This window comes from Sabethes cyaneus, chromosome 2 (assembly GCF_943734655.1).
Source record: "Sabethes cyaneus chromosome 2, idSabCyanKW18_F2, whole genome shotgun sequence".
Taxonomy (NCBI): domain Eukaryota; kingdom Metazoa; phylum Arthropoda; class Insecta; order Diptera; family Culicidae; genus Sabethes; species Sabethes cyaneus.
The window spans coordinates 156,082,415-156,100,843 of NC_071354.1; the positions used below are offsets into that span (position 1 = coordinate 156,082,415).

General features: G+C 39.6%; 1 protein-coding gene across 1 annotated transcript in view; it reads right to left on the reverse strand.

The window, feature by feature from the left end:
- The window catches only part of LOC128738224 (SCY1-like protein 2), a 154,639-nt gene extending 140,653 nt beyond the window's left edge, over positions 1-13,986 (reverse strand). Inside the window, exon 1 of the mRNA XM_053833207.1 lies at positions 13,810-13,986. Within this exon, the coding sequence (XP_053689182.1) occupies positions 13,810-13,986 (177 nt within the window). The remainder of the gene's footprint in view (positions 1-13,809) is intronic.
- Positions 13,987-18,429: the final 4,443 nt, after the last annotated feature.

Below are 18,429 nucleotides of genomic sequence, written 5' to 3' on the forward strand. Positions count from 1 at the left end.
TTGAATGGCATTTCATTTTCACTGCCCGACTTTTCCTTTTTCTTTTTCCGTGGCAGCGTACTTACCTGGCTCGTGGCCTGACTACTGTCGAAAGGAGTTTTATTTTTATTTGAGAGCAGGAAATAGAAAAAAAGGACTTTCAGCTGGAAGGTGAATTCCAACTGCTGTGAATGCACTTTACGGCCTTTGGAAACCCAGCACATGTTTGTGCTGTGATGCTAGAAGTGGACATAGAAAGACTTCACACTTTTCAAAAGCAGAAACGATTCTGAAGTGCGGACATATTTCTCTATATTAGATTTTTATAATTGCTTTAGGAACAACTCATTACTTCCGAACAAATTTATGAAGATTCTTGTGTAAATCTAATGAAATAGGTTCGAAGATTACAATTGAATTTTTAACTTTTTCGAAATTATTTATTATCCGGGGAAGAAGTTCCTCAAGGTGTATCCGTCAAATGAAAAATACAAATTTCTAACTGTGACGACACAAAGAGTACCTAACGAACGACTGTTAGTGAAATGAATTCATCAATAATTCAGTCTGCCGAGAAACAAGCTCTTCCTGTGCCGGAGCTGAAACTTCAGTATCCGTGCTTCACAAACTGAATTGAAACAATCTCATTACTCAGTTCTGCAGAAAAAAGAACTATCGGACATTTTGCAACTGAGAGGTAATAAATTCGCCATTTCGCTTCCAGCTAAAGATAAGCTCTGAAATATGACGTTAACCGGAAAACGTTTGAGCGAATGAAAATTTGTGGAAACAGTCAATATTTGCCAACTAAGTGCGGATACAAAAAAAAAATGACTGATGAAAAATTCAATATTCTGATTCGTCCGTTTCTCGATCTCGAGTTTCAGACCATTTTATTCCGGTTCGCTTCAGATTATGATTGAAGGATGGGTTGCTGCATCAATTTCACTGTTTCGTGCGGACATTGCACAGCAAACTACATTACCCCGTCTGTTGACAAGCGCGCCATCATTTCAAAACTTCTAACGCTTCGGTGAAATACGACTTTATTACCTGCAGTGATTGCGGGCGAACTTTGTGCACAGCTCAGCAAAGCAACTTTCATTGAACCACCTGCCGGTAGAGGAATCATTTCCCGTACCGTGCCTCTCTATAGTTGCGTTGCGCTGCATCAGTAGCAACCTCAGAAGCGGTCCGTGCCGTGCCACCAAACTTTCCGCATACATTTTCAATCAGCATTGGCGGAGACATTTTGCCTTGTGTTCTTTCGGTGGCATTATAATTTATACGAAAAAAGATGACGCGGAAGTGATCAGAAAACTAATTAAATTAAAGTTTGTTCAGGTAGGATTGTGTTCATTTTAATTAAAATTCCGCTACAATGACTACCTACTAGACATTTTATTTTTGTTCTACTTCAAAAGAGCGGTTCAAGTGAATGCGATGTTTTTTTGTTTGTCTGATATGTCTGGATAACAAACAATTGGTCAAATTTATGAAGCCTAAAATATGAAAACGCGTTATCAATATTTAGTTTTGACGTAGGCTACAAGTCAACGTTAGGGGCGTTTTAGAGCTTGGTTATTTTAGTTGTGTGGAAAACTGGTCAAGTTTTGTACACTTAGTAACTCGGTACTTAAAACTTCAGATTGCTAAATTTAGTAGGTGGCGGGTGTTGCTCGAACTGTTTGAACTCCGTAAACTCGGCATCATAGCTCTGCAGGAAATCGGTCACAAAAAAGAGAGGGCTTGGTAGATCCGCGACAGAAAGGACCAGTTTTACAAGAACGGTGGCATTCGCAACGAATTGGGAATGGGCTTTATAGTGTTGGGCAGAACGCAAGTTCGTGTGATAAATTGGAATGCTGCCAATGGAAGGTTGGCGGGATACATGCCTAATTATTTGTTGTTTATTTGTGGTTATATATATAATAATTCATCTGTCAATTTTATCTTAACGAATACTAAATTCTCTACTCAAAAGATATTTCAAACTTGACCACAGATTCGATAAAAGTAAATAGGTGAACCTTCGCAGCAATAGGCTGGTTGTAACCATATCGATCGATAAAACCCTGGCTACGTTAATGATCGTCATCGCAAGATCATTGCTGAAGCGCGGAAAACAAGCAGAGATAAGAGAGACTAAGCAGTTGATATCCATCGGTATACGCTGAAAGATTTCAAGGATCACGCCACGGAAGATTCTTCAGAGCGAGTCGTACGATTCTTTCTTGGACTCGCTCGATCCTTCACTTCCATGTTACGCCGTGCAGTGTGCATATTATGGAAGCATTTTCAAGTAGCCGGCTAACGAGGAACTAATGCAACGCTTTCACGCAATGTGAATCTGTGAAGTCCATAGAAATTCTGGGGATGAAGCAAAGTTTTCGGTTTGCCTTGGAAATAATCGACATGTAGTGCGCATGGAAGGTAAGCTTAGCACTCAGTGGAATATCAAGATCCGTAACATAGTGGACATTCGAACAGTTAAGAATCGTACCATTGATATGGTAATCAAATATAATGAGACGTTATCAACGTTGTATTTGCGATACTAATAACGAGTTTGTATAGTTTTTACGAACAAGCTTAGCAATATTTGCGCACCACACGCAGATTTTCAGATCATCATCGGCGTAAAAACTTTACCAAGCGAGAACGTAACATCGTTGAAGAAATGATGAACAAGAGCGGCTCCAAATTACTCCCTTGTGGAACGCCAGGCGTATTAACACATGGTGAGGAGACGCATAGGCAGCGTGCGTTCAGTTAGATACCAGGACAGCGCCACATACACCGCCGTACAATGTTCAAAACCTTCATTAGATCATCAGTTCTTTATGGATTTGAAGCTGTGACGCTGCTCACGGGGGACATATGTGCCCTTGCCGTGTTCGATCGGCTACGGACGATATTTGGTAGAGTACAATTTAAAAATTGGGGGTGACAAAGGCGTATGAATCGCGAGTATATTTGGCGAAAGTCGGTAGGTTACAATGGGCCGGACATGTCGTGAGGATGCCGGACGACAGTGCGTTGAGAACGGTTTCCTTCAACAACGCAACCAGCACCAAAAAACAGAGGGAGCCAACGTTCAACCAGATGGTTCAACCGGGTCGAAAGCGACTTACGGCCTCTGATACGCCTGGAAAATTGGCAACGAGTGGCCAAAAATCGAAAAGAATGGAGACAATTACATGAAACACTACGAGCAACCCGGATCTATGTAAACGACGACGTATCCTTCATGTAAGAAGCGCTTAGAGTACAGTTCTACGACTTTTTTTCTTTATTTCAGAGGTGTGACTGGTTCGCCGCTTAGTTGGTTTCGAGGTACTAGGCTGATCTAACAAGCCAGTCGTCGTATGTTCGAGTCACGGCTAGGTGGTACTGCTAGATAGAGTCAGTAGGATCGTTGCACTAGCTCCGTAACTGTTCTGTACTCTAATAGCTGGCTGCGAAGTCTGTCGATAAAGGAGGGTCAAGTTCTCAACAGGACGTTTTTATACCTATGGGGTTCACCTCCTATTCTACGACTTATCTGATAAAAACGCGAAAATAGATCAGTAATTGTAGGTAGGGCACGGGAGGGTATTTTCAGCCCATTAAGCGATAGCCTAAACAATATTCAGGAATTACATTGAAACTATATTCATTGTGATGTCTGTGTTTTTTAAATCTGAGCGGCCGAAATAGCCTGCACAGGGATTAGATGCTTCCGACCGATGCATAACGTGTCGGTATTGCCTTGATACCGGCTCATTGAAGATAACTAGTTTTGCAGTGACAACAGCTTGCTGCTGGCGCTAGTGTATCATTGAATAGTACATATACATTAGTACCAGAAGCAAGTGGTTGTCACTCAAATGCTAGCTATATCAACACGATAGAAGAGTTTCAGGCGCAATTCATTTCATATCAGAGGCGAGTTCTTGTGTTCTTCCGTGATGAAAAGATGAATTAGTATTAGAATAAGTAAACGAGCTTGTTAAAATGGGACCAGAAAAGCTGCCCGTTTGTCTACACCGACTAATTGTTAGAATTTGGGATACGGAACAGCTACCGGAGAAGTGGAAAGATGGGGTTATCTGCCCGATCTATAAAAAGGGTGACAAGTTGGACTGTGGGCTGGTAACGGCTGAATAATGCGTACCGTCGGTGCCTTGTGCACGTGTAGGCATAAAATAGACCCTACAGTGGTTCATAGCCTCTTATTCAGCAACTCCTATTCCTACCGCCTCGTGGTACCAGCCGGGATACGAGCAACTTTGGTGGAGATTGGGTAACCAACCCCGGTGGAAGCCAAGGTCGTATGCTGACAGGAAAGGAGGGCTCTTTCGAGCTTTGTTGGCCCTCCGGCGAAACTGGGGGTTGGTGTAGCAGGCTTTGCAAGCCGTCACCACCAAAAATACTAAAGCACGGAACGAAGAACAAATAAATTCTTACTGGAACAATCGGAATAGACCCACGCGACGAAAAAGGACTACGGATTGGAAACTCTGGACGTGGAACTGCCAATCTCTCAACTTCCAAGGGAGCACTCGAGTGCTGTCCGACGTATTGAAGAGCCGCAAATTCGACGTCGTAGCGCTGCAGGAGGTGTGCTGGAAGAGCTCAACGGTACGTACCTTCAGAGATGGACATATCATCTACCAGAGCTGCGGCAGCACACACGAGCTGGGTACAGTTTTCATAGTGATGGGCGAGATGCGGAAACGGGTGATTGGGTGGTGGCCAATCAATCCTCGAATGTGCAGGTTGAGAATCAAGGGTCGATTCTTCAATATAAGCATCATCAACGTGCACAGCCCTCACCTCAGAAGTACCGATGACGACAAGGATGAGTTCTACGCGCAGTTGGAGAGTGAATACGACCGCTGCCCAAAACATGATATCAAGATCGTCATCGGGGATTTCAATGCTCAGGTCGGCCAGGAGGAGGAATACAAACCGATGACTCCAAGAATATGGCCGTACGTAGTACCTTTTTCCAGCACAGAATCCATCATAAGTACACCTGGAGGTTACCAAATCAGACAGAATCACAGATCGACCACGTTCTGATCGACAGTCGGCACTTCTCAGACATTATCAACGACAGATCCTATCGAAGCGCAAACGGTGACTCGGACCACTACCTAGTGATGGTTAAAATGCGCCCAAGACTCTCCGTTGTGAACAACATTCGGTACCGACGCCAGCCTCGGTTAGATCTCGCGCGGCTGAAGCAGCCAGATGTCGCCGCAAACTACGCGCATTCACTCGAAGCTGCACTGCCGGAAGAGGACGAGCTGGACGAAGCCCCTCTCGAGGACTGTTGGAACACTATCAAAACAGCCATCAGCAGTGTAGCGGAGAGCTCCATCGGGCATTCGGCGGCGTACAGGAAAACGGAGTATGGAGGCGGAGGATGAACCATGAACTCGCACAAATCTATGGCGAACTCAGTATCCAGAAGGTGGCTAAAGCTGGACGGATACGATGGGCAGGGCATGTTGCAAGAATGCCGGACTACCCTGCAAAGATGGTGTTCGCCTCAAATCCAGTAGGAACAAGACGACTAGGAGCGCAGCGAGCAAGATGGTTAGACCAGGTGAAGCGAGATCTGGCGGAGAGTACTCGGTGTCCGAGGAATTGGAGAGCGGTAGCCCTCAACCGAGTTACATGGAGAAACTTTGTTCAACAGGCTTTGTCTTAGGACGGCAAGCCACCTAAGTAAGTAAGTAAGTAAGTAAGTAAGTATAAGTAAACGTGATCATAATCAATGTAAAGGATTACGTTTGACAGAAAGCTTTTTCGCTCTCATTTATATTTGTTCCCTCTCGACTGCTTGCATCTGTTTCACTTACACACAAAGCCGTATGGACATAGCTGTCAACTGTCATTCCTATATATTGAGCAGTGATTGACATACAATATTGTCAATTGCAAGGAAAATTGTACCATCCAAAGTGCGATATCGCTCATAAAAGTGCTATTTTGCATTAAATCGTTTCGGTATCTTCGGCGCACTTATTGCTTGGAAGATAACGAAAAAGTGCGCCGAAGATAGGAGGGTAAAAATTGAGATTTTTAGGAATTTTTACTTGAAGTTTAATCGTGAAACCAGAATCTATTCTTGCTTTTCATATATACGTTATTATTAAATTTTTGAATTTTTGAAATAATTGATTTTATACAAAAAAAAAATTACTCGAGTTTAACAATTTTTTTGCCTCCCGATTTTTAGAGCCAATTTTGAAGGGCGGGAGGACAAAAACTTTAAAAATCATTTGCAATGGCCTAACACTAAGTCTTCGTGCCATATTATTTGTGTTTTGAAACGGCAAAATTTAACAGGAATTAACATTCTGCAATGTTATTAATCAAATCTATGATGCTTTGAATCGATTATTTCGTTTAAGTCTTCATTGGCCCTTGGCACGGTACAGATCAGTGAGTTAGGAGGAAAATAGTTCATTTTTTGTGTTCTGTGACACAGTTCAGAGAATTGTTATCTATTTATTTATTTATTTATTTGCAGTCAATCGTGTGTAGACCGTGATACAAGCTTAACCTAATGTTATCAATCGATTACATATTCTGTTTATGTTTGCTCGTTTCTGCTAGTTTTCTGTTGTTATTGACTTGAATTACTTATTGTCCTAAAATATTGCTTCAATTTGGTTTTTTTAATTGTGAAGTCAATAAAATTACAATGTTGGTTGTATAGCACCATCATTTGATTTATGGGCCCGAATTTAGCATAATTAGTTCGATAATGATCCGTGGCAAATAGTGTACGAACACGTAAATTTCTAGTAGCTGCGTAAAAATTTAATTTAGATAAGGGTTCGGCAGAGTCAATACGTTGTAAGACTATGTCATTAACAAATGAGACCATTGCAAATTCACGACGCGCCTTTAATGTTTCGATATTTATAAGCTTGCAGCGGTTGTCATATGACGGAAGAGGAAGGCTCGTCCAATTTAAATTACGGAGTGCGTACAACAAGAATTGTTTTTGTATTGATTCTATTCTATTTATGTGTGCATTGGCAAACGGAGACCATACCACGCTACAGTATCAGGTATCAGGTATCAGCATCTTTGGCTCGAGCAGCACGTTCCTCACAATGAAACCATGCCTACAGTACTCAAGAATTGAACGAACGTAGTAAATGTAAAGTGTTTTTAATGTGTATTGGTCTCGAAAATTAAAGCTAAAGCGTTTTATGAAAGAGAGCATGTTGCTTGCTTTACAAGTAATTGTATTATAGTGATCTATAAACGTTAATTTTGAGTCTAGAATAACTCCCAAATCTCTAATTCGTTCACAATTTTCTATCATTTGATCTCCAAGGGAGATGTTGGTTATATGTGTATTTCGTTTCCTACTGAATTTAATTAATTTACATTTGTTCACGTTTAGTTGAAGTAAGCTCTTCTTACACCAATTATAAAAAATTTTAATTTCGTTACAAAATGTGTTGACATCTGTCTCATGTTTTATTTCTAAGTATAATTTCATATCGTCGGCGTAAATAAGGATTTTTATATTCTTGAGAACGAATGAGATATCATTAACGAATAGAATAAACAATAGCGGTCCTAAATGAGACCCCTGAGGGACTCCAGAAGTGACTTGAATGGGATTAGATGTTTTTCCTTTAAATTTAACAATTTGCTGGCGGTATGTGAGATATGATTCGATCCATATTAAAAGTTCTTGATGTATACCTATTTTTTTCAATTTGAAGAGAAGCATTGGTATATCAATGCGATCAAAGGCTTTACTAAAGTCGGTATATAAGGCTTCAACGTAGTTTCCATTATCCATTGCGTTAAGCGAAAAGTTAACAAACTCGAGTAAATTTGTTGTGGTTGAGCGTCCTTTGTAGAAACCATGTTGTGTATGAGTAATTCTATTTTTTATTTGCGAGAATACCTTCTTATTGACAATTGCTTCAAAAAGTTTTGGAATACAAGAGATAATTGCAATACCCCTATAATTACGGATATCAGATTTCTTACCAGCTTTGAACACAGGCACTAAGAAAGATCTTTTCCAGATGCTTGGGAAAATTCCAGATTGAAGGGACAAATTAAAAAGCCAGAATAGTGGAGTAGCTAGCTCTGTTGCTAGTTTCCTTATGAATGCTGGAGGTAAGCCGTCTGGTCCGGGGCCTTTGGAGGAATCTAATGTTTCTAAGGCGTCTAATATTTCTAATACACTAATTTGTTTAACGTTTACGTCATTTGAGGATTCTGGAAAATGTGTAAAGTAGCCGTAATCGCGATCCTCTTCTGTGAATGTACCATAGATATCTCGGAAGAAAGTGGCAAAAAGGTCGCAAATTTCTTCTATGTTATCTGTGGTTTTTTCGTCCAAATGCATTCTAGATGGAAAGTTTTCTGATTTTAATTTTGATTTTACATAGTTGAAAAAGTTTTTTGGTTTTGATTTTATCTCACGCTCGGTTTTTTGTATATACTCTTCAAAGGCAACATTTATTGCTTGGTTTAGTTGATCACAGAGATCAAGATAATTTGCTAAGTTATTGTCATTGTTATGGTTTTTGTATGCTTTATGTGCCTTTTGCTTGCGATTTTTTATATTTTTTATTTGACTGTTGTACCATATAGGATGCTTTGAATGAGCCTGACGTCTTCGTTGTTTCATAGGCACCTCGTCTTTTAATATTTCAAATATGAGCTTATAGAAGGCTTCGACAGCCATTTCTACATTGTTTTCATTTCGAAATACATGTTGCCAATTAATATTGTGAAGCCTTTGTTTTATGTTCCCATAATTTGCGGACTGAAAGTCCGATACTTTTTCATATTCGCACTCGTAGGGTCGCAGATTTTCATGTATAAATAACGAATATTCGATGGCGGTATGAAATACCTCGTTTTTCCATAATGGAGTTTGCGATTCAGTTACGCAGAAGTCTTCGCCTATGTTAGTAAACAATAAGTCTAAGTAGCAATCTTGCCTATTCTTTACGTGATTAATCTGATAAAGACCCAAGTTGGCAGATTTGTCAAATATTAATTGCAAGGTTTCGTTTTCACCAACGACTGGGAGAAGAATGCTCTCGTTGTCAGTGTCTGTAATGAAGTCAAGATTGCGTTGGTTGAAATCTCCGTATATGTGAAGCTTTATTTCAGGAGAGAGCTCAGATAAGACATTTTCCGCGACTTCAAAAAACTTTTCATAGTTTTCTTTACGTGCATTGTTTGGAGGAAAATAGACGGACGCAAAGATATGTGTCTCACCAGCTATTCGTGCTTTCGCCCATACATGTTCAAATTCGGTAAATGATGGAGTGATTATGATCTCTGAGTCTAGCTCTGATAGAATAGCAATTAATACACCGCCACCTGATTTCATTTCAGACAATTGATAATTACGATCATTTCTATAGACATTATATCTATTACCAAAAACTTCCTCGCTATGTACACTATCATCCCAACTAGTTTCGGTTACAAGAATTATAGAAAAGGATCAACATAAAATATTCTTTTGAATTTCATTAATTTTGTGAGCACTTCGCATGCGGTTTAGATTTTGGCAGTATACCGAAACTTCAGTTACCGTAGAATAATTAAGCGAAGAAGTTGATGGGGTTTCAATGATAAAATTATTTGGTATATTTTCCAAGCAATGTTTGGAATGAGTATTAATAGTAGCGTGGTTATCAAACATATTTACCGAACTATGACTTATTTCATCAAAAACACGAGTGTTGCTGCAGGCAAGCCATACAATGTGTAGCAGAAGAATTAGATGCCATCGGTCGTTGCGGTTCATCATTTGTTGTGTAAGGGTTGAGCGTTTCTCCCCGCTGAAATTGTATAGCAGGTCTCAAACGTGGTCCAGAAAAGTGATGTCTAGCAGCCGCAAGTAGTACTCTATCCGGGGGAAGATGATTTCGATGATTGCTGATGTTATTGTGTTGTGGATGATCGAAAGAAATATAGCTGTTATTCCTGTTGTTGTTGTAATTATTCCTGTTGATATTGTTGTTATTCCTGTAGTTGTTGTTGTAGTTGTTATTCCTATTATTCTCATAAGAAATATAGTTATTGTTCCTGTTGCCGTTGTTATAGTTATTGCTGTTGTTGTAGTTATTCCTGTTGTTGTTGTAGCTGTTGTTGTAGTTGTTGTTGTTGTTGTTGTAGCTGTTGTTGTAGTTGTTGTTGTTGTTGTTGTTGTTGTTGTTGTTGTTGTTGTTGTTGTTGTTGTTGTTGTTGTTGTTGTTGTTGTTGTTGTTGTTGTTGTTGTTGTTGTTGTTGTTGTTGTTGTTGTTGTTGTTGTTGTTGTTGTTGTTGTTGTAATTCCTGTTGTTGTTGTTAATCCTGTTGTTGTCGTAATTCCTGTTGTTGTTGTTATTCCTGTTGTTGTTATTGCTGTTATTGCCACTGTTACCTCTGTTATTATTGATGTTTCTATTATTGTTATTGTATCTGCTGCTGTTGTTACTATTATAAACCCCGTTGCTGTTTCTGTTATTGACACTGGTATTGCCTCTATTATTCGTTCGCATTCTACGTTGCCGGCGGTTTTTTCGATTCCGCCACGCTTTAAATTCTCTTTGCTCTTGAGCCTCACGACGTTTTTTCTTATTGTCGTAATCTCTCCAATCTGCACACCAGCGCCTTGTAGATCCGATAATGCGCCATCCCGAGTGATCAACTGAATCATCGTTACAATTGGCGTTATTCAGTTCCACGGCGATACTAGGAGCGGGTGCACTTTGCGGGGTTTCAAGACGAATGACAGCTTCTGTTAGGTGTTGTAGTTCACCCATAATCTGCGTGGCCGGCCAATTATAAAGCATATCGGCAGCGACGGCGCTATCGTTAAACACAGCGGCATTTGTTGAGATCAATTTGATTTCTTCGTTGATTAGTTTTAAGTCAGTTGATATTGAAGTCGTCATCGTTGCTAACGTTGCTTCTACATTTTCATAGCACGATCGCATCGCTATGTCTAAAGCTGACGTAATATGGTTTTTTTACGGAAATAACATTGCCAGTGCAAGCGGCGCTTTTTCCCCCTGTCAGCTCTTTTTTAATTTCAATAAGCAATGACTCGATGCGATCGATGGTCTCGTGCACGGCACCTACATTATTTTGCTGAGTTGTCCGATGTATCACCTCTGTATTATTGTTGATCACTTCTGTTAACTTAGCCTGTTCTGCTGTTAACGATTTTATATCGAAGTTAATGTTGATTAACGCCTGACAGGGGCTACAGCACGGCAATAGATAAGACTGTGGGTCGATTTTTCTGTCCCTTTTGCGTAATGAACCACGTTGAATCGGCACTCCCACACATGCGGCATGGAACGATCGGTCACAACCGACACAGGTCCACATTATCGAGTCCACTGCAGCGTCAGACAAACAAATTTCGCAATTCATCTTCAATTATTTTTGTTTTTTTGACCGAATAACTTTTATTGTAACTGTAACCGTGCACACAAAGTTGTACGACACACGAATTAAACGATTATAACTATGTTATTGTTAAAAACACTTGCACCACGGTAAAATGAAATTTATTTAGGGCGCGCGCAGCAGCGATTTGAAAACGCGACCGTCCGGTGTGACTGCGATGAACGATGATCACGGCAGCTGAAAGTTTTTCCTCAGACTTCTTTCACAAATCTCACATGTTAAAGTTTTCTTCAAACTTTTGCCAACAAAAACAAGTTTGTTTCAATCCGTTATTTACTTTTCGATAACAATGTGAACAAAGTTTCTAAAATGATTTTACAAGAGCGGCATCTTAATGAATTAAGTTTGTCCCTTGATGCACTGGAAAAGTTAAGGCTATATTAACTGCAAAATTAATGAACCGCTTTTGGCAGTATCAAAGTAGTTATTCAAAGTAGTGCCCCAAGGAAGCCATCTAGAGCTTATGGTATTTGTATTTTTCGTTAACGAGCTCTGCATCTTTTATGCTCCTCTAAGCCTATGTACGCCGACGGCTTCGAGATATTCCGCGAAATTAAAAGCAGACTTGACTCTCCAAAGCGATATTAATTCTCTTTCACCAATAAAAATTTATTAAAATTTACATTTTAGAATTATTGTGGAATATTATAATCGACAGGCTTAAGATTACCACCGTAAGCACAACATTTTCCTATCCTCAAATTTAAAAGCATTTTATTAATACCAAAATGCACACAAATACATTGTCATGGGAAACGAATTGAAATGTCATGGGAAACGAATTGATGTCATGGGAAACGAATTGATAGGAAAAACTTGTATCGAATAAGTAGTTTTTTAATATAATAAGCAAAGTTTAGTTTAGGCTTCCGCTAAGGCTGAAAGGAGGTCTTCTGCCCTAATCATCGAGTGCAAGAATCGGAAGATTTTAGTTATAAACTCAATTGCTTTGGCGGAGAATTATAAGCTTGCAGTTTGATTTTCTCACTTGCTCAGCATTTTGTGATGTTTGTAACAAATTAAAAGTAAAATTAATGAAAGAAAACATGGTGGATCATATTACATTTTAGAGAGACTGCTCAGAGTTCTCTTTACTGCAAATTCAAGAAACAGACTGACAAAAGATTGCTTTTAGTATCATGGCTAGACAATATAAAGCATATATATTAAGTGTAAGATAAAAGCATTATACAAATTTAATAAAGCTTGTCATGTATGCTCATTCTTTTCTGTGCTTCATTATTCGAAATGCAATTAAGTCCGCTATTATATTACGGTGCATTCGCTCCCCGCTCTTGTCAGTAATTCACTTATTTCTTTTCAACATACGCTTGTAGCTATCTACATGCACCGTGTTAACAGTATTTTATTTATGACAAGGCAAAATTTTCAGAAAATTACTTTTCGAGGCATACCAGGCGCACGCTTCTGCAGCCGTCGATGCAGCATATCCTTAGTTGTCTAGTCAAACTTATACAATTTCGCCGGAGATTCGGAACTATTACAACAATTTAGTTCGCCCCCGAAGCACAGCATGGAATATGCGAAACAGCATCAGTACATATCTATCTCGATACAGAGGTCCGAAAAGTTTGTTCAGAAACTCTAAATAACGAAAACTATTACATACATTGCACCGACTGTTTCAGTACAGGGTTTTTCTCTGCGATCCCGAATTAAGTTAAAACTATACCGTCAGCGGCCAAAACAAAAGTTATATATTTTCAAAACATAACTTTTAATTGACTTTAAAATTAAGAAAGATTGCTCGCTGCGAGTTTCGCGGCCACGGTCGTCGTTGCGAGTAACGTTCCGGCTGGCTGATGGCAATATTCCTCGACAACTTTTCGTTGCGGCTTCCGCTGCTGCTGACGACGACAAAAGACTGCAGCCGGAAAAGTGGCTTTGTTCTCATCTCCGACTGGATGGAGAAAATATCAAAATACGACGTGGATTATAATGGAACCTTGAGGAACACCTGAGTAAACAGGTTGCAAAAGTCGTGGAAACAGTTTTCATTTAATAGTGATGAAAGCTTTTAAAAGTCAAAGTGTTGAATATTGGTTAACATCTTATACTGCAATGTGGTTCACTGAGACAGAGTGTGGAAAAAGTGTTTCCAGAAACCGTATCATTTTGAACAACTAGCGAGAAATAGAAAGTGTTAAACTCAAATTATCGTGTTGAATCTGTTGTGATTGTATATAATCTATTGCTTTTATATCGCAATTGAATCAAGAGAAAAAAATCCCAACATTAACAGAACGAGCATTCAACAATCGACAATAGACTAGAAGATCTCCTTTCAATCAACCTCATTATATTCACATAACTGGCTAGCTAGTGTGCAGATACGAAACAATTTTTCACGCTTACCTTTCCGTCCGTCTTCCGGTAGCCTTCATGAATTTTCCACACCAGCTCCGGCCCGGCGCAAGCAACCTGTTTTCCAATATCAAAGTACTGCGTAATCGGATTGTTTTCGTACGGGTTGGGTGGCGGGGCGCTTGTGCTGCTGCTTTTGAACTTGGAAAACATGGTCGCGGCCGGCATAACATTTAATTGGAAAAGCGGAATGTTGAAAGGCTTTCCTGGGCTACCGACGCTGGAACGATGAAATGCTCTATCTGGCTGGCACAAATCGCATACGCCACAACGTGGATCCGACACAAAGCTTTGAGGTTACCACCCCTCAACAGCCCTCCTGCAACAATCCGTTCCGTTCGTAGTTCGTTGGGGTGAGCAATTCAACGACTGACTGCGAAACAACTTTTGGTTCGAACTAGTTTCGTTTCGTTCCGTTTCAGCGCTTGAATTTGCCTAGTGCTTTTTTCGCTTACTCCTTCATCCTGGCACTTTTCAGCATTGTTGTTCGAACGGAACACACCTTGTTTTGATATAATTACTTCGTGAAATGGAAATTATTAACTTTCTGTCAGATGCAGACACCGTGTATTTTTCACCTACACAAGGTAACACTAACACATACACCGACCAAATTGACCTATTTGCTTTCCATTAGGCGGTCGCTTCTGTTTTATCTCCCGCTGTGATTATATAGTTGCTCCAATTTATCTGAAACATGAAAAGAAGAACGAGCAAATTAGAACAAGAAATAGTATAAGCAGTTGTCGTTGAATATTAAAAGGGAAATGTATTGTCAACACACTCGAACGTAATTTGTTTTTATTTTGGTTCAGTATAACCCTTTTACATTTACAGCCAACATAAACACACCTTTTGGTCAAAAATTCGACGTCATTTACTTCAACATGGTCCTACTGGTACATATCTTTATGGCTTGCTCACAGGGAAAAGTCAGACTTGGTTGTAAAAACACATTGAATTATAAATCGTACAATTTCACTTTCATGTTTAAGGGCTTATTGATCGATGTATTGCGTAGTGGAAACATCATTTTTTTATATAAAAGGAAGATTTTTCTACCTGATTTATTCAATCTATCCAATGACGTAAAATACCTAGTAGTTGCTGTTGATCATCTGCTCCTTCGGTAGAATGTTACTAAGCAAAGTTCCATACGCGTTCCAAAATACAAAAGCCATGAACTTATGTATTGACCAGTGATGGTAAAAATCTCAAAACTCATCAAAAATCAAAATCAAATGTGAATCACGCCAGCTTGATCTTAAGCAGAAAAAACTCACGCGTGAGTTTTTCTGTGTTCATAGCAAGAAGCACAAAACCCACACATATTTTTTTCCGCTTGATCACATTCTGCTTTGCTTCAACTGCTACCCGGAGCTATACACATATACATACAAATTCCTTGTTGAACAGCATAGGTATACTCTCATGCGATACGTAGCTGTGAGTGAGCGTTAGGGAATGAATCTCTAAATAAATCGCAAAGTTAAACTAAAACGCACATTTAAATTACATGTCTATCTAATTATTATTAGGCTTTTTACTTTCTAGTTAAGAAAATGTCGATTCCCGCGAAGGAAAAATATGAATTCTGTCAATATGTTTGCCATCTTAATTCATGAATGTATGCTGCATTTTTCGCTGCTGATGTTTTCTCTGACGGTAGATTCTCTTTTGCTGTCTGGTTCGTTGCATGAAATGCCAGCTATGGAAGAATTAAGCAAAATGCTCACAGCTAAATTTGGTTCACATCGCATAGCAATAGAGACATCGCGTATAATAGCGAGAGAAATTCATATGTGAGTTTGGCGCTTGTGATCAAGGTTGAAATTTCATGTATTTGAAATCTCATTGAGTTTATTGCTGCTAGGAATTTTTCAACACTGGTATTGACCCAGCAGAAGATTATTCTTGTAGTAGATAAACATGTCTTAGAACGTGAAGGAATTATCCTAACAATTTCGCAAAAAGTTGTCGAGAACTGATGATATCAGTACGGATTTTGTAGAGCTTTTATAGAGTATGACAATTAGTCCGGTCTGTTTCCAAAAGATAGCTCCGGATGTTATTAATGTTTAAGGGCACAGCGTCGCTCTCGTTCGTCATTGCAGTCTGAGCCGATGAAACCGATTACTCGCGAGGGTTTGCACTCCCGCCCGTGAGTAGAATCGAGGGCTACAATGAAAAAAAAGGAATGCAAAATCTGTATCCCAGTGTGCCGCTAGGCCACACGAGTAACTGATTGCTCAGGAGTTATTTGACTCGCGAATAAGCTATGCAGGAAGACTATGTGAGGATGTGCGTGCGCGAGTGTGTAGGTAGCAGAATGACTGCGCACAGCAACGGTGGTTGTTTGTTTTACGCTTGCGTGTGCAGCGATACATAGCAAAGCAAAGTCTAGGTGCTTTATTCCGCTATCGAAACTTGCCCTTCTGATTTTATACGACAGGCTTCACAGTCAGCTGTTAGAGTGCTGGACAATTGCAGGGCCAGGTGCTACGTGCCTATTGACTCCAACAGCCTCCCCCAGTCGGGATTCGAACATGCGATGACTGGCCTATTAGGCCAGCGTCATACGTCGAGGCCAAGTGGGAGGCATACAGCGATACATAGACCGGTGATCAAATCCTATAACCTACACATCGAGGCCAACGATAACGGCAAGCGATGCAACTTTGCAGTTTTATGGGACCTGCTGATCAGAAGCACTTTCTTTCCCGCAAAAAACTTTCCATAAAACCACCTAGAGAACACCTGACCAATGTACATTGATCCAAATGAACCATTTGCCGAGAATTACGTGTTCCTACTGGATGAAGCTTTACCTTCCAAAGATCGTGAAGAGCTAGAACATCTATTCCGGGTTTATGAAACGCGTCAATTTTATGAGCAGGTGAACCAATTTCGAAGAGGACGCACACTGAAGCCCAGATATGCGTAGGGACGAGGAGGAAAACCTTATCACAAACGAGTGCGAGGTGGTCAACAGTCCAAGCAACCAAAAGTTCGAATTTCGCTTAAGGAACGAACTTGGAAGTTCATAGTAAAGCAAAGCAAAGCCTTGGTGCTACATTTCGTTATCGAAACTTAACCTTCTCTTTTTATACGACATACTTCACAGTCAGCAGTCAGTTAGAGTACAGGACAATTACGGGACCAGTTGCTACGATCGTCAAATCAAATTTAGTTCCGCAGAACTTTCTTGCTGAACAACAAGACACTACATTTGTAAACCGAACTCCACTCTCAATAAAGTACCGTTAATATTTGTAGTAACTTTAAAGTTCGATATGCAACTTGAAAGTAATCAAGAGCTTGGGTAATGGTGTCTAAGGAAGATTAACAAGTTTTATGTCTATAGATCTATAGCTTGCTAAGCAGCTTCATGTAAGTCATTAAATGAACCTTTAAGTTGCCTTGTGTTCGCCGGTTGGAACGCTAAGCCGCTTCTGAAGAAACTTTGTCAAAAATTAATAAAATGCAAATATTTAACACTTTAAGTTCTATTTTAAGACATTTCTACTCCAACTCCTAACTTCTGTAAATCCGTTTCATCAGTTGGATCATATAAAAAAACTTAAATTATCACACACCGCTGCTGGATTTGAACCCCAGAGTTCCCCGCCTTACAACCCAGATAACACAAAATCGTAATAGAAAGTTCACATTAAATCGTTTTCATGTCAATTTCACATTAGAATTGTATAATGATTAGAGTATATCAAACCGAAGTGAACAACAAGTTGTTTTGCAGTCGTGCGTGTCTTCATATGCAATTCATGACTGTGAATTATAAAGCAGTATAGACGATTGCAATATTTGATTATATCTCAATCATATATTCAGGAGTATTTAGTTGCGTGTTATAAAAACTACGCAAAATAGAATTACAAATAGTTGTCAAAATTTTCGCCCGTATGTCGCCTCCACTTTGGTACATATATGTTCTTATATGGCGTGAAATATAATTTTTTTGTTCAGATATGATTTCATATATATCAGTTGCAATCGAGATATACAAACCAAATGGTTTACTGGGAAACCTATTTTGTGAATTTTGCCAATAAGTTGCTCTTGGGTCTAAGTTCGCTTCGGGGTTGCTGTAAATGGGAAATTAGCACATCCAGGCGAAACGGAAGTTAACATAGGAGTGTCTACAAATGATAACAGAGTGCCGGGACTCGCGCTACTACGGATCAAATTTTCACTCTCCGACAAATCCGTCAAATGTCGAAAGCACAACGTGCTCACGCATCTTATTTTCGGGAGCATCTATGACAAAGAATGCATGAGAACAGATTTCCGGATAAACTAGTGCAGCTGATCGAAGCTACTTTAGAACAACTGGTGTAACAGCCCAAGTAACCATTCTAGAGCCACTTGGTTTTATTTGAATTTTAAAAAGGTTTCATTGCAGTATTAGTTATTACTTCTGGTTTTATTATGGCATTACGCAGTACCAAGAGGATACGAGTCAAAACACACTTATAGCTAGCTAGCTACCTACAAAACCATAATATAACTGTTATTAAAGCAAATTTATTGTGGTTGCTTATATTACCACGATAAAACCAGTTGGCTGCACCACGTCCCTTATAAACTTACAGT